Source organism: Brienomyrus brachyistius, chromosome 22 (assembly GCF_023856365.1).
Source record: "Brienomyrus brachyistius isolate T26 chromosome 22, BBRACH_0.4, whole genome shotgun sequence".
NCBI lineage: Eukaryota > Metazoa > Chordata > Actinopteri > Osteoglossiformes > Mormyridae > Brienomyrus > Brienomyrus brachyistius.
The window spans coordinates 18,121,691-18,141,211 of record NC_064554.1 but is presented as its reverse complement, the minus strand read 5'-3'; the positions used below and the strand labels follow the sequence as shown (position 1 = coordinate 18,141,211).

At 41.5% G+C, this 19,521-nt stretch overlaps 5 protein-coding genes across 6 annotated transcripts in view; 2 read left to right on the top strand and 3 right to left on the bottom strand.

Moving 5' to 3' along the window:
• Position 1: 1 nt before the first annotated feature.
• On the bottom strand, positions 2-5,776 carry shmt1 (serine hydroxymethyltransferase 1 (soluble)). The gene is made up of 12 exons (XM_048991457.1): positions 5,629-5,776; positions 4,769-4,892; positions 4,439-4,584; positions 3,142-3,257; positions 2,883-3,043; positions 2,631-2,712; positions 2,217-2,429; positions 2,001-2,117; positions 1,764-1,886; positions 1,333-1,449; positions 977-1,087; positions 2-863 (listed from the first exon to the last, which is right to left on the bottom strand). Exons 2-12 carry the CDS (start codon positions 4,859-4,861, stop codon positions 691-693), a joined length of 1,452 nt encoding a protein of 483 aa, XP_048847414.1. The 5' UTR covers positions 4,862-4,892; positions 5,629-5,776; the 3' UTR covers positions 2-690.
• A 447-nt stretch (positions 5,777-6,223) lies between these two features.
• On the bottom strand, positions 6,224-8,921 carry pdap1b (pdgfa associated protein 1b). Its single transcript, XM_048991470.1, has 6 exons — positions 8,768-8,921; positions 8,196-8,287; positions 7,973-8,065; positions 7,746-7,864; positions 7,435-7,586; positions 6,224-7,099 (listed from the first exon to the last, which is right to left on the bottom strand). The coding sequence occupies exons 1-6, from the start codon at positions 8,778-8,780 to the stop codon at positions 7,035-7,037; spliced, it is 534 nt and encodes a 177-aa protein (XP_048847427.1). The 5' UTR covers positions 8,781-8,921; the 3' UTR covers positions 6,224-7,034.
• Positions 8,922-9,314: 393 nt separating this feature from the next.
• On the top strand, positions 9,315-10,971 carry bud31 (BUD31 homolog). Its single transcript, XM_048991471.1, has 4 exons — positions 9,315-9,508; positions 9,619-9,741; positions 9,828-9,994; positions 10,197-10,971. The coding sequence occupies exons 1-4, from the start codon at positions 9,415-9,417 to the stop codon at positions 10,245-10,247; spliced, it is 435 nt and encodes a 144-aa protein (XP_048847428.1). The 5' UTR covers positions 9,315-9,414; the 3' UTR covers positions 10,248-10,971.
• A 1,941-nt stretch (positions 10,972-12,912) lies between these two features.
• Positions 12,913-19,521, bottom strand: part of atp5mf (ATP synthase membrane subunit f) — a 78,780-nt gene continuing 72,171 nt past the window's right edge. Inside the window, exons 2-5 of one of the 2 annotated variants that reach the window (XM_048991475.1) lie at positions 15,217-15,262; positions 14,256-14,363; positions 14,022-14,138; positions 12,913-13,059 (exon numbers count right to left, since the gene is read on the bottom strand). In XM_048991475.1, coding sequence (XP_048847432.1) covers positions 13,031-13,059; positions 14,022-14,138; positions 14,256-14,363; positions 15,217-15,232 — 270 coding nt within the window. In that variant the 5' untranslated portion in view covers positions 15,233-15,262 and the 3' untranslated portion in view covers positions 12,913-13,030. Of the gene's footprint in view, positions 13,060-14,021; positions 14,139-14,255; positions 14,364-15,216; positions 15,272-19,521 lie in introns of those variants that run through there. The other variant, XM_048991474.1, reaches the window with a different exon arrangement.
• elob (elongin B) lies at positions 15,918-19,442 on the top strand. Its single transcript, XM_048991472.1, has 4 exons — positions 15,918-16,024; positions 17,506-17,640; positions 17,918-18,026; positions 18,173-19,442. Exons 1-4 carry the CDS (start codon positions 16,022-16,024, stop codon positions 18,283-18,285), a joined length of 360 nt encoding a protein of 119 aa, XP_048847429.1. The 5' UTR covers positions 15,918-16,021; the 3' UTR covers positions 18,286-19,442.

Genomic DNA, 19,521 nt, shown 5'->3' with positions numbered 1-19,521 from the left:
GTGAAGAGGTACAATTTATTATAATGTACAACTTCCTCTCATAAAGGACAGTTATACACAGTCATACAGATACCTACATCTGAAAACTGTACAACTGCAGCTGGTTGATGTTGCAAGGTCAGCCTACTGGTAAATTCACTGAACCATAGAACCTGCTCATGTTTTTCATCTTTTCAAAGATTAAATATTATTTCCGGCACTCCAAAATATATGAAGTCCTTCACAGTGTGGCATTAGTGCATTGGATACATATTTTTAAGTTAATCATAATGTGTTCGGTTTTTTGTGTACAGTAATACACTTTGCCCCCCCCACTCATGCAGTTAAATGGTGGTGATTTTCAGTTTCACTCCTAGCTAAAACAAGAAAGGCAGAAAGCAATAAAAATGTTTACAAAATCAGTAGCTTCAAAATAACAGGTCCCCCTCTAATCAGGACACACATTGATCAGTAAGGCAGTGTTCATATTTTAAGAGCATTTTATGCTTCCAGCGAAAGTCCCATTTATTGCTATAGTCATTTACAGATAAGCATGGCAGAAATACCTTTCGTCTAGTGTAAAACGTTGCGGTATAGCTTTAGGGCGGATAGTTTTGAAGGCTCAGTTATTACCAAACGGACTGACAAGGTGGATTTCCGTTACAGCAAAAGAAAAGGAAAAACAATCAGATTAATGTGCCATCTGTCCGTTTACAGCTCTGGCTGTCCTGGCATGGGGAATCTCCCAGCAAAGGCTTCTACTTCCTCTCGAATTTCTTTAACTTTCATCTGATGTCTCTCTGTTTGAGCCAGTGCATCTTTAAACTCCTTCAGCGTTGCCTTGGGGTTCATTTCTTTCTGAATCTCCAGTGTCAACTCGATGCCTAGAAAGAAAAAAAAAAAAAGAGCACAGTGGGGCGTCAGAACTCCTCTGAAAAGTGCAGAGAAATGGAAAAAAAAAATACATCAATCTTGGTGAAACACAAGCTTTCCTAACCTCTGTGGATGAACTCGGCTACTTTCCGGAAATCTTCTTCCAAGAGTCCCCTGGAGGTGAGTGCTGGGGAGCCCAGCCTTAGGCCACTAGGTCGCAGTGCACTTTTATCACCTTGTGTGAGGGGTGGGAGGCATCACACCATTAAGAGAAACAGATTCACAAGGATGTTACAGGAGTGGCACTAAAGTGGCTCATAGCCGCTATTAAGGGCCTAAAGCAGTGTTTACCAACCCGGTTCTCAGGGACCCACAGACGGTCCAAGTTTTTGCTCCCTCCCAGCTCCGGAAGCAAAAAACAGACTGTGGGTCCTCAAGGACTGGATTGGGAAACGATCTAAAGAATTAGCATTTTGCTACCTGGGCAAGTGTTTTTGTTGCAGGCGACGGCACAGGCTTCTAGAACCTTCTCTGCCCTGCCGCCATCGGTGCCTTTGGGACGCAGGTCAAGCAAAATGAGGTGGGTGTCAGAGCCACCTGGACAAAGAAGAACGTCAAGGCCTAAAGTGAGACCCAGATGTTCAAACTGCTCCTCAAAATAACACTAATTCACAACGTCACTGTAAAATATACTTGCAAAGCTCTCAGTAAGTATATACATTACAATTGTGTATAGAGAACTACCCATATCTATATTTTTCTTAAGAATTCAGCCGTCCGAGCATCTGAATCAAAACCCCGCTGACTGATGACCCAGGCTTGAACTTGCAACATCCCGGCTAACATTTTTTTGCATATGGTGACATCATTGCTGGGGCTGCCGTCTTTACATGACTATGTGTTTTACTCACCTGTGACAATTTTATAGCCCTTCTCCATCAAGGCTTGTGCCATGGCCCTGCAGTTGGCAAGCACCTGCACCTGGTACACCTTGAACTCGGGAGTCAGTGCCTGCTTTAAGGCAACAGCGACACCTAGTGTTCAAAAATAACAGAAATCAATGAGATCCATCCACAGAGGGACCAACATTGTCTTTAAATCTCAAAGACAGCAAAATCTGCCAGTGGAGGTGGCGGGCAACCGCTGACCTGCAATGGAGTGGTTGTGTGGACCTCCTTGAAGCCCAGGGAAGACAGCTTGGTTGATCAGGCTTTCCAAGTTGTAGAGAGTCTCCTTACCGGTTTTTGGGTCGACACTGCGAACCCCTGAAAACCAGTTTGTGTAGATCAAAGCACAGAAGGATGCACCTTTGGTTCCATGCATGCTAAAAAGACACTAAGTGTACAGCTACAAGTTACACTAACCCTTCCGGTAGAAGATGATTCCGGCCCGGCATCCTCTCAAGGTCTTGTGGGTGGTGGTGGAGACGACGTCACAGTGCTCGAATGGGGACGGCACCACCCCTGCTGCAACCAATCCACTGATGTGGGCCATGTCCGCCAGAAGGAATGCTGCATTGTCATTGGCTATCTTCTTTAATCGGGCGTAGTCCAGATTGCGAGAATAGCAGCTTGTTCCTTGGAACGAGGCAGAGGATACAGGCCCAAATCACACATCCTTCAGGGTTACAATTCTGATACTTCCTAAACAGCCCCATGTAAAATGAACCAAAAACACAAATGGCAAGTTATCACAGAGGCAGCAAAAACACTGCTCACAGAAAGTGGGGCACCGAGTATGACTATACCATGAATATGACATCGAGTGATTTTATGTACCAGCAATGATCAATTTAGGATGGAAGAGACGAGCATTCTCTTCAAGACGATCATAGTCTATGTAGCCTGTGTCTGGGTTTACCTAAAATAGGAATAATGAAAACAAGTCTGTTCTTTGTATGTGTACACATTTGTAAGTTCTTTCATTTACATTGAATGTTATTGCTAAAAACACCACAAATTACTATAGCAAAAAGTGTTGCTATTAAAGAACTCCGAATACAAATAATATAATACATCAGCTTTCCACACCTTATAAGGCATTGATTCAAAGAAGATTGACGTCGCAGAGATTTTCTTCTTGTCGGTCATGAAGCCATGGGTCAGGTGACCTCCATCTGGCAGGTCGAGACCCATGATCCTACCGTGGGGCTCCACTATGGCGGTGTACACGGCGAAGTTGGCTGGAGACCCTGAACAGGGAGGGCCAAAAGAGTGGCGTGACGTGCTGAGATCCGTCACGGCGTGAGGGGCCTCGATTTCTGACGGCTGGCTATTTGGGAAGCCGTACCGGAATAGGGCTGCACATTGACTCCCCATCTGTCCGGGTCAAGGCCGTACGCCTCCAGTGCCCGCTTCTGGCAGAGCCTCTCCAGCTCATCCACAAACTCGGTGCCACCGTAGTACCTGAGGGTAGGGTTAGGGTTAGGTTATGTTAATCCTGAGTAAAGACGGAGGCGGCGTGTGGGCAAAGAGGGTCAGGACTCTGCGTCGCTGATCTGAAGGTTCAGATTCCATGTCGTGATGTCGCCACCGGGCCCTTGGCAAGGCCCCTAATCCCAGCTGTGCCAGGGACCGTCTACCCCTGCTTTCTCAATCGCACGTCACTTTGGGTAAAAGCCTCTGCTAAGTAACGTAAAAAAAATAAAAATGTGGTGCTATTTGATAATAAAGGCAAACATATTCATCACGGCTCCCATTAAACGTTAAACTCATTTACCTGACGACGTTTATCCAAAGCAACTTACAGAAGAAGCAAGGGTCGCAATTTTTTTTTATTTTATTTTTTTGAAAATGTGTGCTCCCTAGTGGTGGACGGGGTTCCGCAAGTCCACCAACCGATAATTAGCCAGGTTAACGTCCTTAGAAGATCGGGGTTCCAGCATACCAAGCAGCCCCCACTAAATTTATTTCCGCTCACTTCAGATCCGCTAATATTTATTTCACATGTAAATGAATAAAGTTTAATGTTCAAAAATGTCTGTAAAACATTTGAAAAGTCATGCACACTTTTTCCTGCCTGTTGTAAGTGTGTCTGCGACAGTCTATCTGGCGCACTGTAGACCGACTGCATGTAAACACGGATCTTCCATGACGACTTACCAAGGGCAGGGTGACGGTGAGCGTGGAGCAGTGAAGCCGGCAGAGATGCCAGGAAACCCAGACAAAAAGAACATGCAAACTCTGGTTGCATGAGGCCACGGGACCAACTGCCTAACCACCACTCATTAAAGGGAGACATTTTAAATGGTATAAAAAAAAAATTGAAAAATCAAGACTAAATTCTAACTAGACTTTCTATTTTTTTTCTCACAAACGTAACCATTTGCTTAGCAGAAAATTTTTACTTCACTAATGAAATTTAGCACTTTTCCCAATGATGCGAGTGTAGGTGAACCCTAGTTACAATTGAATATTTTTAATCACTAATCCATACCTGGAGCTAGTTAAAGAAGCCAAAGTATGTGGCCTAATTTATCCATTACATGGACTGCAAAATATCACATGGATAATCAGACTCTGTCTGCATGACTAACTGAATTATTAACTGAAAAAAGCCATTACTTCGCCCAAAGAGACAAACGCACCTCTGCCCTGGGTATCCTTCAGAGTACTTGTTATTCATGCAAGACCCCAGGGCCTCCAGGACGGCCCGACTGGTGAAGTTCTCAGAAGCTATTAGCTCCAATCCATACGTCTGCCTCTTCTTCTCTTTTCGGATGATGTCATGCACCTGTGGAAGTGAAAGTCGTGTGCACCACAAGGAAGAGCTGTTAAGTTTCTAGACTAGGGAAGAGAATAATACCTTTGCATAAGATGCACAATTCCATGTATAACTTTATTACACACGTATAGCTTTTGGTTATCAACCACAGCATCCGCAATATATATTTACCGCTCTTGATAACCACCCTCACCTCGGGATCGCAGGTAGACAGAGGGTCCAGCATCATCCGGTTATGCGATTCCCATGTGTCGGCACTGGCTCGTGAACCGTTAATTAATGCCATATTTATTCTCTCCCCGGGTCAAAGACGATGTCTACAAATGTCGACAAACACACTTTTATGCACTGGCAAAGGCCTTACCGCTTTCATTCTATAGTCAGCGTTAAACAGCTCGAAACGATCCAATTTCACAAGCATGCAGCATCAGGTGAGGGATAAAATGGATCAAAAACAACCAAAGGGCAAAAAGCTGGTCCAAGTTGAAATTGTGCAACCACGATAAACGTCCCGGTAAAATGGAAAACATTAACTTATTTACCCAGCCGTGTCAGCAATTTAACAACTGGCTAAAGTTAACTCGGTCAACCCACACAAGACATGTCATATGTAGCCACTCACCAGTCTGATGCAATAGTTAAATATAACAGACTGCATAGTCTCAAATCGCCCGTCGAAACACTCTAGAACGGCTCTCTTGCAGACAATGAGATTTTTGTGCCGCGGAAGCATTTTTTTAAATACAGGATTAAGTAGGTACATGTGACACATTGTGACACGAGGAGCGAGCATGGTAAATGACACTATTCACTGTATTATTCATTATTCATTGAACAGTATCAAACTGCTACAACTACCATCTTACCAGCGGTCACAAAATAGTTCTCCAGCATTTAGATTTAGACCCGTAAAAATGCAGCGCGACCAATTAAAGCTCAGCCCGGTCAAAAACGACACAAAACGAAATTCTCAATGGAAAATGGTGCGAAGAAAATTACCATGTAGATCGACGTAGATCAGTCTAATTATGACCCAAAAACAGATATACTTACTGCTCAGTTGATTGAAGGGACGGCCTGCACCCCACGTTTTTCTTTATACGTTGTCTGAGCGAACATCAAGTTCACGACTTCTGCAGAACTCCGCGAAAACTTACAGCCAATCACATCGGACAATGTCATGTGACGTAAACATTCGCGCGCCACTTCGCCCCACCCACATTTTTTTTTTGATAATGCACGCAAGTGGGAAACTCCGGTACGGACGAGCCGTTCGGGATGCTCGCTCTTCTGTGATTTACCGGAATGTTTTAATGCAGAAATACTCAAGAAAAAGTGCAACTGAACCATGTACATATCTGTGCCATGTAAGCAATGAAATATTAAGACTAAGTACGGCACAATGTATAACTTTTTTTACACATTACATTGAAACGTAGTTTTCATTTATGTATCTATAAGCTTAATTGTCCAATAATCCGATCCTGTTTATGTTTCGCATCCCATGAATAAATTAAACATTACGGATTTGCAGTAAGATGTTTAATACTGCTGAAGTAACATATGAAAAGTGATCTAATGAGTAAAGATTCCATGAGTGACGGTGAAAATATAAAAAAATACCGTATTAAAAACAACAGAGCAGAAAAAATGTTCATGTTTTAATTCTTATTTCAGGTTTTCTAATATAAGACTTTACTGAGTACATCTAGATCAACATATGCAAAAGCACCATTGTCTCCAGTTTGGTCTTGGCAACCTGCTCTGGTGTGACAAGAGTATAGCGATGTAGGCAGGGAACCGATAGGCAAACGCCTATATATACACTATTTCTTATTTCATTCAGCCATCATCACTCATTTTCTATTTTATTCATAATCAAATAACCTTTTTTAAGTAGTGTTAGCCAGAGGGTTACAGGTTTGTGTGGCAAGTACAGGCTTCCCCCTAGAGGAAGGAAAATATACAAGACGTATGGACAACATATCATAAAATATTACATCATAAACTGTAATGGGCTGTAATGGGTTTAAAATTATCCGATAATTTAGATTTTTGGAACAATAACTTTAATAGAATCTTAAGAGGCATAGGGCATATAAAAATCCACTAAATACCCAACAGCAACATAGCAGGATGCATGTGTATCTTAATTAAGGTTGACTGATGGGATGCTTTGGCAATAGTGACTAAGCAAACTCCATAAAAACAGTCCAGCATAGACAATGACTATTGTGGAACATTAAAAAAAAATCAATGGCATCCACTCAACATTTCCCTCACACACGATGCTGAAAAGGTCGTAAAACGTAAGATACATCAAATCCTCTTCTTCATAGATGGGCATCTTTCAAAAAAATAGATAAACAGATTTACATTCTGCCTCAGACTCTTATTTTTTTCCCCCCCTCGGTCCACAATAGCAGCAGTTGTCCTTCAGTTGTGACTTTTCTCTGTAATCATTTCAAAGACATGGTATGAAGATCTTTTGCCGCCGCTGCCGCTGCGGCCGCAGACTCCTTCACTGGAGACGAACGGATGAGAAACAATTAGCATCAGGTCCAGCACCTGCACTGGATACAAACATACATTTTCTTCCAATGCTTGACACTGCTGGCATCCTCACCCATTCATCTATCAGACTGTCAATCATTTTCATCTTTTATTTTTTTGGTTTATGAACCTGAAGTGTGTTCCAGGGTAACATTTCTTAGACACATTTTAAAACTGCAGAGGAATTTCAACAAAACATACATTTTTACTGAAGTATTGAACACTGGAGTGTTTTCCCTCCATTTTTTTTCTAATAAAGAATTTGAAGTGGCTTTTGCTGCCGGAACTGCCTGCCCTGACGCTTACCCTTCCTCTCCTCCTCTTTTTTCCGGGCTGCTTCCTCCCGTTGTTTCCGTACAATGGCCAGACGTGCCAGGTCTGCTTTGGCCTGTTCCGTCTTGCCCGCTAAATGCATCTTCATATACCTCTCCTTAGCCTTCTGCTTCTCTATTTCTTCTCTGTCCGGAAAAAACAGCGACAGTTAAAAGAGCACCTACTTGCGATACAACGAAGAATGACCCAACCCTTGTCAGTTACGTGTGAAATATGGCCTGTGTCACACGGTGCCGACTGAGGCTAAATCCTACGGAAGAGGAGCACATCTTAGCTGCCGTTACCTTTCTCTTCTGGAAAGCTCTTTGGGTCCTTCCAGCACAATATCTGCTACTTTCTTTGATTTCTGTACAGCTCGATTTGGATTTTCAATGTCTATCAACCCTTCCACACCTTTCCTTTTCTACAGAATGCAAGAGAAACAACTGAAAATATAATAATCAGCCTTCATTTACAGTGTACAAAAAATGCTGAAGTATGCTGTCAGATTAGTAAATGCTGTCCAAATGACCTGTGTGTCTTCATCATCACTGTCGTCAGAGGCAGACTCTGTTGGTTTCTCCTCCACTGGCTCATCATTTACTGCTGCTCCTTCTTCTTCATCCTGCAGTACAACATGTTATAGTCTGGCCCATGTTTTCTTTGCGTGATCAAGCATAAATATGTGCAATCAAGTACAATGGTAAACTTAATGAACAGAGAAGAGAACAATGACATAGGTACACAAGATTTACCTTCTTACGTTCTTTCTCTGCTTTCATTTGCGCATCTATCTCTTCGGGACTCGTGTATGTTCTCATTCGCCCTTTATGTCCCCCTTTCCTACCTAAAATTATGAGAAGAATTTCAGTACTAGGGAAAGCTACCGCGTCTGTCAGTTACATTTCCGTTATGTATAATCGACGGTTTTCGTCATCGATGTACCGCAATCTCTATAAAAAAAACTGAATTTAAAAACTGGTTAATAAACGTTGATATAAAAAACAAAAAGTTTAGTGAAGTCAAAAACAAAAAAAGAAAAAAAAATATATATAGCAATACATGTAACAACATATCATGGAAGGTTGTCATATTTAAGGCCCCCAAAATGCTGTACAAATACAACAGCCACATGACTATTATTCCTTACATATTTCATTCGCAAATAATCTACTGGATGGCTGTACAATTGCTAAGCCACTTATCTTGGCATTTGACAGCTAGCTATAACTTAGCTAGCTAGCACATGAGGCGAAGCTTGTAGTAGAAAATATAAGTTTGGATTGTTTTTTGGTGACAGCAAATGTTATTATATACGGTGCCTTACCTCCTTTAGGCATTTTAATTTGTTTTACTATAACTACAGAAATACAAAGTCGAAATACTCCTTCAGCACACACCAGTGTTTCTTCGATGCTATACTACAATCGAAAGGCTACAGAATTTAACATATGGCGTAGTTTGCTAGGTACCTACGTATTCTCCTTACAAATAAATGCAAAATAATTGGCAACATGAATAGACATAGCCATGAGGCTACGTAGTAATAAACATGATATTTATTAAGCGTATATACATTTATGAAATAAACGGTGACAGGCGTACATGAGCAATGTTGACATTTAAAGTCTAATATTTATTTTTCAGGCGGTTTTTGGTTAACTAACCTGATGCAATACGCCAAAACTAATGGTAACACTACAGTTTTCTTTAAACATAAATAAACAACAATATATATTTTACATAGCTAGATTATGTTTGAAGCCGTAAATTGTCATTTGTTTAGTTTTTACATAAAATTTTAACCATATATTCCTTCTGGCGAATATCCGTATATTTCATGAGACAAGAAACGTAGGACCCCGCCGCTCGCTGGGTGACGTCATTTATAGGGGACTAAAGTACAGGCTAGCTAGCGTTCAGACAGCTTCGCAACCTTCTTTGTGTTTAACATTTTGACTTTTACTTAAATCAATGCCAAAGGTTAAAAGGAGCCGAAAACCCCCTCCAGATGGATGGGAACTAATTGAACCCACTTTGGATGAACTTGACCAGAAAATGAGGGAAGGTGAGGGCTTGATTCGTTCGTTTCATGTTAGCAACCTAGCTTATTAGCCACTGAGCCTAATGTTAACCGGTATATAAAATCTAATTTTTCTTTTCATTTTAATTCCACAGCGGAAACTGAGCCACATGAAGGCAAGCGAAAAGTTGAGTCACTCTGGCCAATATTCCGGCTCCATCACCAGCGAAGCCGTTATATTTTCGACTTGTTCTACAAACGAAAGGCCATAAGCAGAGGTTCGTCCAAACTATTACTTGAATGTTTCAAGTATCTTAATAGTTACATATTTATACCTGATCCGTGTAAATATTTTATTCGACAGAGTTGTACGAGTATTGCATTAAGGAAGGATATGCAGACAAGAACCTCATTGCGAAATGGAAGAAGCAGGGCTATGAGAATTTGTGTTGCCTGCGGTGCATTCAGACCCGAGACACGAATTTCGGAACAAATTGCATCTGCAGAGTTCCGAAAAGCAAGCTTGAAGTGGTGAGTATCACAGTGTGTTTGTTCCTTGTCTTTCGTTTAAGATGGACATCTATCTTCGCGAACAATGTATTCATTTGAGTGACTATGTTACACGCCGTGCGAATATTACTGCTATTATAATTGTACTTGATAAGCTGATTGCGTGGATATGATTTTGGAAAGCTGTCACTGAATGCAGCATCGTATGCTTTCTGTTCCACAGGGAAGGATTATCGAGTGCACCCACTGTGGATGTAGGGGATGTTCTGGTTGAGTTTTTTGTACCTTTTGGGGAAAAAAAAAACTCATAGTACACCTCCACGCTTTGGAGATGCCCTGACCATACGCTCTACCATTCCAGATCTCTAGCTTACACTGAGAAGGTCATATGGGCATTTTAATCTCCATTTGAGTGTGGATGCTGTTTAACTCATTGCTGTATACATTGTGTGTGCTTTTTATTTTAAATAAAATGACTTCTATAAACATGGTTTTCGTTTAAAAAAAAAAAAACAAAAAGGGGTGGATATTGCATGAAATTGGAGCTAGATATATAATTACGTAATGTTTAGAGAATCTTAATACTGGTGAAGTTGTGCATTTAGCAAGGGAAAATTGATTTATTTGTTCAAATAGGAGGGTCGTCATGACGACGGAGCAGCAACAGCTTCCAGTTTACAATTGTATTGACTTTTTTTCATATGGCATCATGTACTTGACAAAAAAGGCCTCAGAATATTAAATGATCCTTTTTTGTGTCCAAATTATCTGCAGATGACATGATTGTAAGATAAGTGTGAAGTACCCTGGCTTTAGAGGAAGGAACAGGGGCTCCTCATGAACTGTTACAGTACAGTTAATTCTCCTTGAAAGATTTGTTTTTGCAAATGACAAAACGCAGGATCATCAGCATGATGAGAATCAACACAATGGGCATTAGGAGGTTGTAGCCTTTTAAATTTTATATTGAATAAATGTGATTTGGCGATTTAAATGAATCCGTGACTTTGTGGTTGTTACAATTGGGTTATGGGTTATTTATTTTAAATAGCCTAGAGAGCTTCCTCCCAGAGGTGTGAAGAGTCTGTGTAAGTCAGTGGTTCTCAAAGTCGGTCCTCGGGACCCACTGCCCTGCTTGTTTTCCAGCTATCCCTGCCCCACACACAAATCCCAGCTGCCTTTCAGCTTCTGATTACCTGGATCAGGTGTATTCAGTCAATCAGCAGTGTGTAGGGCAGGGATTGCTGGAAAACAAGCAAGGCAGTGGGGCCTGAGGACTGAGTTTGAGAACCACTGGTGTAAATGGACATCAAAATCTTGTCAATCCCTCTGCCAGAAATGTTTTCATTTCAGATCACACCTTAATCATGCTCAGTTGAGCCTTAATGGCCTAGTAGTGAATGGCAGGTTGACAGCAGTGTGGGTTGGAATGAAAACATTCTGGCAGGGAGTCCACCGGAAATGGGATTGAGAACCACTGTTTTAAACTATAAGGCTGTTTGAGTTATGAACTGAATAAAGTCTCAAAGTTCTGAGAAAACACTTTCTGCTGTACCAGTTAAAGTCACTTGCATCTGTGAACACTTAATATGTAATCAGGGCAACATATGACATCCTTCCAAGCCCCCAGAACATTAACATCTGGTATGGAACGGAGGAGAACGGCCAACTCTGCTGCTCCCAGAACCCAAGCCTGCAGCACATCCTCTCCGGTTGTAAGGCAGCATTAACCCAGGGCCGGTACAGGCAGCGTCATGACCGGGTCCAGCGTAAGCTGGCTGAAATTCTGGAGGCACGTAGGCTTGAAGCGAACAGGACCAGTCCAGTACCATCTCAGAGATCGATTCACTTTGTTAGGTAAGGACACCAGGACCTGTCCTACACTCATAGGGCGTGGGCTCTCGACACCTGGAGCTGAGTGGAACTTAGCGGTTTACCTTAACCAGCGGCTCAGGTTCCCTCAGGAGATCACCCCAACCTCTCTACGACCCGTGGGTGTAAGGAATGGAGGCTGCCTTCAAGAGGAAGGAGGACAAGTTAGAAGAGCCGGCAGCTGCATGCTCACAGGATGGGTGGAGGGCATTTATATTCCCATTCCCACTGGAGGTTGGTTGCAGAGGCCATGTAGAAACAACAGCTCAGCTTCTCAAATCCCTGGGCATTAGAGGTACCAATCTGAAGAGGGACATCAGAGGATGCAGAGCATGGGAGCTTCTGGCTCCGTAGGAAGGACAAAATGGGGGAACAGTGATCTTAGGGGCAGCAGTAGGGAGACGTCCCTATCGCTGCTCCACCACCCAGAGATGTTCCGGGATTAAAGGAACGAAACATCGGTGAAAGGTGACTCCCGGTTGATGACCCTGCAGCCGGAAGAACGGTACTATCGGACGTGTGCCATGCAGAGATGCCAAGCAGGTGGTTCACCTACCTGTGCTGAATATTATAGTGGACACCTGCAGCCTGTTCAACAAAGCAGTATTTCTTACTTTGCCAGATACATTTTACAAGTTAAAGTAGTCTGTGCTAAATGTAAGATTAAGAATGTCCATTTAAACAATGGTACCTTAAATCCAACAAGTTATCTGGCTAAGCATGGAATGAATCAGGCTCCTGGTGACCACATGGCCTCTCTTCTGGAAGTTTTTGGTTATATTATCATGTATATTAGTGTGATTGGTTAAGGTTGTCATATGGTGTATATGAAGGTATACAGCAATGGAGAATACTGAGGTTTGGAGAAGACGCTTGAGTTTCCAGGTGAGCATTTTTCTTTGATACCTCGTCTTTTAATCATCTCAAACTCTCACCTACCCTGGGGTCAAACCGACTCCAAAGGCACATGTTAGACTTTTCTCATAGTCATTATTGTAGGAGTGTATTAGAGCTAAATTAGCTACAGATGAACGAATTTTTCCACAAGAGAAAAGGGACTTCAGATGAACTGATTATAATATTTAAGCTTTATTGGTCATGAACATCACTTTGTACAGAACACTCATTTAACATGCTGTGACATGTATCACTCACTACAAAGTGTGGCAGAAGAACCAGGGTCTTTCAGTGGTACTTCCTCCATCGGTCATGTTCTGAGAGAGATTAACAACAGGGGGAAAATGCATGTGAAATGGCTCCAGTAAGTAACTTCAGGGGTGTATATATAAAGTCTAGGGCTGAACCACATGCCGTAAAAATAACATTTTCAGAGATTTCCACAATATTGATATTTATCGCGATATTCTAATCACGTTAAAGTAAAATATGACAATTGGTTTTGAGTGTTTTTTATCATGATTACCAAATTGTTCTACTAGTTATAAGCTGAATGAGTTAGACAGGCATAATGACAAGTTACACCAACAACAGACTTGTACCTAGATGGGATTGTTTAATTTTGTTATAACCAGGGATTGACATAACTGATACGCATTCACCTTTAAAAGCGATACGTGCGACAATCAATGTAACGGCACAAATATAAACATATTTTATGTGCATGTGCGCCGATGAGACAAGAAATTACCATGCATTTTAACCTCTATATCGCGAATGAAGTACGAATTAACATATACAGGTTAAAATGTACATAAAACACGTACACATTCACGCTGTTACAACAATTGACTGTCGCAAGGACCGCTTTTAAAGGTGAATGCGTACTTGGGTACCAGTTATGTGAATCCCTGGTTATAAGTTAATAATGCAAGAAAACAAGTGTTTTGGCTATACCACGATACTCATAATATTCAAATTGATTACTAGAATCACGATACAATACTTTATCAATAATCACCAAGCCTTAATAAAGTCACTAATGTTTACATGAAGAGGAACAAAAAAAATCCTCAAAGAGATTAATAGACGTTATTTGCACAGAAAATATAGGTTTAAATTAAATTCACAGTATAAACAAAACTAGCTGAACTTGAGGGGGACAGAAGGGGAAGAAAAACATTTAATGCTGCACTTTGCAAACCATCTGATACCAAATAATATAAAGCCAACTTCAGACAGTGGTGAAGCAATGTTGCTTCTAAGGAATTTTACTCACTGATGTGATCATATTCCCAGACGTAACTCAGCACCACATAACCGGTCAGCAGCATCGCGATGCCTCCAATACCACCCTTCTTGACGTTGATGTACTTGTTGAAAAATCGGTCATGCCCTGAAAGTATAAATACTCTGTTTAAAAAATATCCATGTTAATCTAGCTAGTTAATTTAGTATATTAACATAAGCCGGTTTGCTAAAGGAGTCATGATATCAGAAAAGGGAGACCGACCTCGGCGAATAGCGGAGATAATGCCATTGGGGGTGAAGTCCCTCGTTCCGGCCCATGTTGGAAGTTGACTCAACTTCACATCCAACAGATTCTTCTCGGACAAGGGCACTGAAATCATTCCAAAACTATTTCATTAACTGGCTGTCACAAAACACCAACGCAAAACCAAAATTCTAGGCAGCAATCAATACACACTGCTCAGATGCACCAAGATGTTAATACAAGGCAGTAAAAGCCAGGGTCAAAACACTACAATTAACAAGCAACACAAATTCTGTTTTTTTTTTTTTTTTTTAAGGAGAAGGAGGTAAGGAGCATGCCCTGATTATAGCATGTTGCTACCCCTGCAACATGACAAACCACCTGAAAACCTGAGTGCAGCCATACGGCAGGTGATACCTCAGCACCACACTATTGACTAATACTAAATGAGTTTCACTTATTTGTGTACGTTGTAATGTTCGTCATTGCCTCGCTTACCTTAAGTGATACACCATTATTTTGTTAATACCTGGTACTTGTTAGCTCACGCGTGTACAACATTTTACTAATCTTAATGCGGTACATAAAATAAAGGGTTGCCATTTTTACTATGGGGATTGCCTAAATCGCATCCGAACTAGTTTCTTAAGTATACAGACCTATTAATGCAAAAAAAACTTATGAAAGCAACTGGCAAGACAATGTAAATCCAATGAAAAAGCCAGGCCTAAAACACAATGTACATTATTGCTTAGGATGTTAGGTAACAAACGCCTGACAAGAAAGACCTTGACTTGACTCAGAAAGAAAATGGTCGCATTTGGCCCCTCTAGATAACGCTTAACACCACATTTGCTAAATCACTTTTTGACAAACTGTAAACACACATTAAGTAGTCTTATGTCACTGATCCAAGTTATGTATTTCAAAACGACGCCTATTAAAATATATTAACGTGAAGGTTTAAAATTTACCCTACCAGGTCTATCAGCCATCTTGCTCAGCGCTCATTCAGCTACGCCGCCGGGAATTCTGGGAACGGAATTGTACTTAAAGGATTATGGGAATGAGGTCAGATGGGTATGGATAGAAAAATCTGCCATATTAGTAGGTATAATGGAGGGCAAAATTTAGTTTTTGTCTCGTGAGTTAGACAAATGAACGCATTTATAAAACATGTAAGTCGCAATACTTCGACGGAGGTATCAAAGTTGAATATTGGGGGCTGAATGATATCATTTACACGTAAATAAAAATTAGACTAAAGACCCCAGTAGTAAGCACTTTTGCACAATTTGCGACACTGTGCACTATCACTCAGGGCCTTGCCTGTATGTTCTGGCGCCCTAGGTGATATTCTGCTGAATGGGAAACACTATATATATATAATATTAATAATAAGTATTATAAACTATTACATTCCTTACATTCGAAGCAACACTGATAAAATATATATTCATATTCATCATAACTTAAGGGCAGATGCGATGGAGCAGAAAAGATAAAAAATGAAAAGACAGACATTAAAAACCAAAACGAGTAAACATAAAAAACAAAAAGTATAAGAAAAACAGGCCGTCTGATTGATTTTCGCTAATTAAAGATCTCATGATACGTGTTCATAAATTTAATTATTTTTGTAAAATTATTCAATGCGTCATTTTAACATGTACGCATGTGTATTGATGAAGAGCGCGGTGGTTGCCGGGCTTGAGGAGGACCGGAGGCTTCGCGGTGCAGTGTGGGATAGCGGAAGATTAGTGGAGCGAACTCGACTGTAAGAAATGGTGAGTGAGGAAGAGAAACAGACAATCTCCTTTTAAATTGAACCCATGCTCTGTAAATATAAGCAAGCTGGCGTAACGCTGCCTAGAGTGTATGACCTGTATTTGCGTTTTTAAGTCTTATCGGAAAAGCAAGGAGGGAATTAATTTTATAAATGAACTTCTTTGTTTGGCAATATTTTATATTTAGCCAACTGAACAGGAGGAAGCTGCTTGTTGTGATGTTGTCGTGCCGCAGACTTGGAAAATGGAGGCAGCACTCTAAAACAAGGCCCCATTTTTAAATCTAAAGCTAAAAGTACTACAATAAACCCAACTTGCTATATAGCCTGTCTGATAATTACACAGATCTGTATGTACGTACGCCGGGCATACAACGCGTTTTCAGGAACCTAATGTCCGACATGCTCTCAATAGAAATATAACCAAAAGCCGCATGAGCGGTACAGTCAAGTCTTAACAATAGTAACGTTGTAAATCAGTATGACAGTTACGCTAGCCTATATAGTAAAGCATTCTTAAATTGCCAAGTAAAAACGCGTGATTTTACGGATTAGTGGTTTACATGCAGTGTGGCGAAATGAGGTCCGTGGTTTAAAGAAAGTGTACGAAAGCAAATCGCATTAGTTAGGCGTTCACCTGTTTAATTAGACATAATTTTGTGTGCCTTTATGCGTAAATGCTTCGCAAAAATATTTATTTTTATCAATTGCTTTCAAAGGAATATCATCTGAAGAGGAACGTCTTAAAATGTGTCGGTTGCTTTGCTTAATGTGTAGGCGTTGAAAATGTTAACTTAGGTCGAAAAATAATTTGATCATTTGTTATGGGCTAACTAATGAAACCTGGTATAACTATAGATCGCCAAACAAAATAACCCGTTAGGGTAAAAGATTTCACTAAATATTAACTGAGTATTTTGATATTTGGGGAAACTGAGCGGTCTGCTGGTTATAAACACAAAGTAAAACAGAAAATCCTAACACTTCAAACTTTTGTCAAGTGCCCTGTGTCGATATTGAGGGTTGCCTAATAAGGGACACAGACACTGTGAAGCCGGTGGTTTATAAATGAAAACTGATAATGAGGAGGGCCGAATGTGCTAATTATCACTATTCATAAGAGGGGAAGAAAGCTTCCCTCCACTCTGACCAGAATAGGCGTACAGAACAAACACAGAACATCTAAGAGAGAAGACAAATCAGACAATCACAGCTGCAGTTTGAGGCTTCATGTAGTTACATGCTGTAAAACATGCATGCATGTTTTAAAACAGGATAGCTTGTTTGCTGCTACTAGTAGAGGGCAGTAATACAAGTTGTCCCAGTACAGCATTGTACGTCAGATCAGTTTTATTCTTCAAATATTTTTACTAAGGTGAAGCAGCTTTGGGATCAAGCACAAGCGTCTGTACACGGACTGCTGTCTTTCAGTTGCATACGGGCAGAATTAACTTACCCTGTTTTCCGTTGTCTGTGTCATAGGATGTGTTCTTGATGATCCGGCGTCATAAGACGACCATTTTCACTGACGCCAAGGAGTCCACCACCGTATATGAGCTAAAACGTATCGTAGAGGGCATCCTCAAGAGGGCGCCTGAGGAGCAGAAACTCTTCAAGGTATGTGGGGAGTTTAAGGCTGGAGATTCAGGCTAGTGATGTAATCCTCTTTTGTCTTTATTGTCTCTCTTTTGGTGAGAGACGGCATGTGGCTCAGTGGGCTAAGCCTCTGTGCCTGTGATCAGAAGGTTGCTGGTTTGAGCCCAGCCTTGAGCTCAGCGCTCCCTGGGCGTTACTATGGGTGACCAGCTTTGGGGGGGCGAAAAGAGAATTCCCCGACAGGGATCAATAAAGTATCACTTATTACTATTTTTTTTTCTCCCTCTTTCTGATTTAGGATGACCAGGTACTAGATGACAACAAGACCCTGGGAGATTGCGGCTTCACCAACCAGACTGCTAGACCCCAAGCCCCAGCCACTATTGGACTGGCTTTCCGTATCAGCGGTGAGTCAGTCTGTCATTGTCATACGGATGTGGTTCGTTCAGTGATGCTGGTCGTCAGGAGGAAGGAAGCCCTTTTCTTTCCAGGCTTTCAAATAGCGTTAAAACATACTGTGATCTGAAAAGGTTTGCTTCTCTCTACCCCCCAGATGACATGTTCGAGCAGCTTCGCGTGGACCCCTTCTCCAGCCCTCCGGAGCTGCCAGATGTGATGAAGCCACAGGACTCTGGCAGCGCTGCCAATGAGCAGGCCGTGCAGTGAGGACTGGGCAGCTTGGCCCGATGGAGCGTGTGTTCGTGGGCAGTGCCAGAGGAGATTGCAGGGGAGCAAATAGATATGTGTATACCCCCCCCACCACCACCACCCTCCCGCACGCAATAACATGCATATTACATGCTGTATTAACCATCCACACCTCAGCCTCGCTCCAGTAAGCCCACCTCAGTACACACTAACATCCACACATACATGGATTTACAGGAAGTCCTATTTCTATTTGATGTCAACTCAAACGTGTCTGTCTGTGAGGTCACGGTGGGAGTGAGTGCTGCAGTGCTCCCATACACGTGTTCCTTTGTGCAGTTGAGTAGTGTATGTTCTATCTTGGGAGAGGAACTTTACTGCAAAGAATGGAAACCTTTCCACCCCCCACACCCTCAGTCATTTCAGATTGCTTTTGTGTTCTGTGTCACCCAAATTGTTAATATTGTTTAGGATTGTATTAACTTTATAGGGGGGTATTAAGGGTTGGGGTGTGTGTTTTGTGGTGTCTGCTTTCCTAAAGAAACATGCATGAAAAAAAAAAAATAAAATACAGAAAAACACTGAATGCTAGATAGATGCTCCATGTACAGTTGAGTGGGCTGTTGAAATGACCTTAGAGCAGAAAATGAGTTTTCCATGTTGAACGTGACATCTTCCTCTTCTGAAATGCCTTTTCTTGTTGAGTCGTCCCTCTGCTTGCTCTACCCTCCCTTGCAGTTCCGTTTCAGCTTGTCTTCATTTAGCCGGTGACTTAAGTCTGTGTAACCTGAGCTTGTGTAGAAGTACCCTTTCTCCCCCTCACCCCGAGTACCAAGTATGGGTGGTAACCCCGCCCCCCCCCCCCCCATCCCCATCTCTCTGCAGTCTCATGGGTTCATTTGTGCTGATACCAAAGGTGCAGTTTAACACCAGATCTGTTTAGTGTCTGACAGTGTATTAGGGGTAAGGAGGGGGGTGTCACAGGATTATAATAACCCAAAGCACAGCTCGGTGTGCTGTAGGGACACAGCGTCTACTGAATTTTCGTTGTTGCACGTTTAATATTCAATGATATAATCAACGATATGACAGCCCTTTCTGGGCCCTGCAGTTGACATCAAATTGTTTCAGAAGATGAACAATGACTAAGTTGAATAAAGACAAGTGCTTTTTCATTTTTTTTTTTTAAATTAATGACAATATTCCATGCAGCTTGGAATAAAAAAAAAATCTGTGATCATTTGTTACATTTGC

Coding starts and splice junctions, on each gene's coding strand:
- pdap1b (XM_048991470.1), bottom strand. Junction 8,066..8,195: donor CAGAGAAAGAACGTAAGAAG/GTAAATCTTGTG, acceptor GTTGTACTGCAG/GATGAAGAAGAAGGAGCAGC. Junction 7,865..7,972: donor GTGATGATGAAGACACACAG/GTCATTTGGACA, acceptor TGCATTCTGTAG/AAAAGGAAAGGTGTGGAAGG.
- bud31 (XM_048991471.1), top strand. CDS start 9,415: ATGCCAAAGGTTAAAAGGAGCCGAAAACCCCCTCCAGATGGATGGGAA. Junction 9,509..9,618: donor TGACCAGAAAATGAGGGAAG/GTGAGGGCTTGA, acceptor TTAATTCCACAG/CGGAAACTGAGCCACATGAA. Junction 9,995..10,196: donor CGAAAAGCAAGCTTGAAGTG/GTGAGTATCACA, acceptor TCTGTTCCACAG/GGAAGGATTATCGAGTGCAC.
- elob (XM_048991472.1), top strand. Junction 17,641..17,917: donor AGGAGCAGAAACTCTTCAAG/GTATGTGGGGAG, acceptor TTTCTGATTTAG/GATGACCAGGTACTAGATGA. Junction 18,027..18,172: donor ACTGGCTTTCCGTATCAGCG/GTGAGTCAGTCT, acceptor TCTACCCCCCAG/ATGACATGTTCGAGCAGCTT.
- shmt1 (XM_048991457.1), bottom strand. CDS start 4,861: ATGGCATTAATTAACGGTTCACGAGCCAGTGCCGACACATGGGAATCG. Junction 2,118..2,216: donor AATCATCTTCTACCGGAAGG/GTTAGTGTAACT, acceptor ACTGGTTTTCAG/GGGTTCGCAGTGTCGACCCA. Junction 1,088..1,332: donor CAACAAAAACACTTGCCCAG/GTAGCAAAATGC, acceptor CCCTCACACAAG/GTGATAAAAGTGCACTGCGA.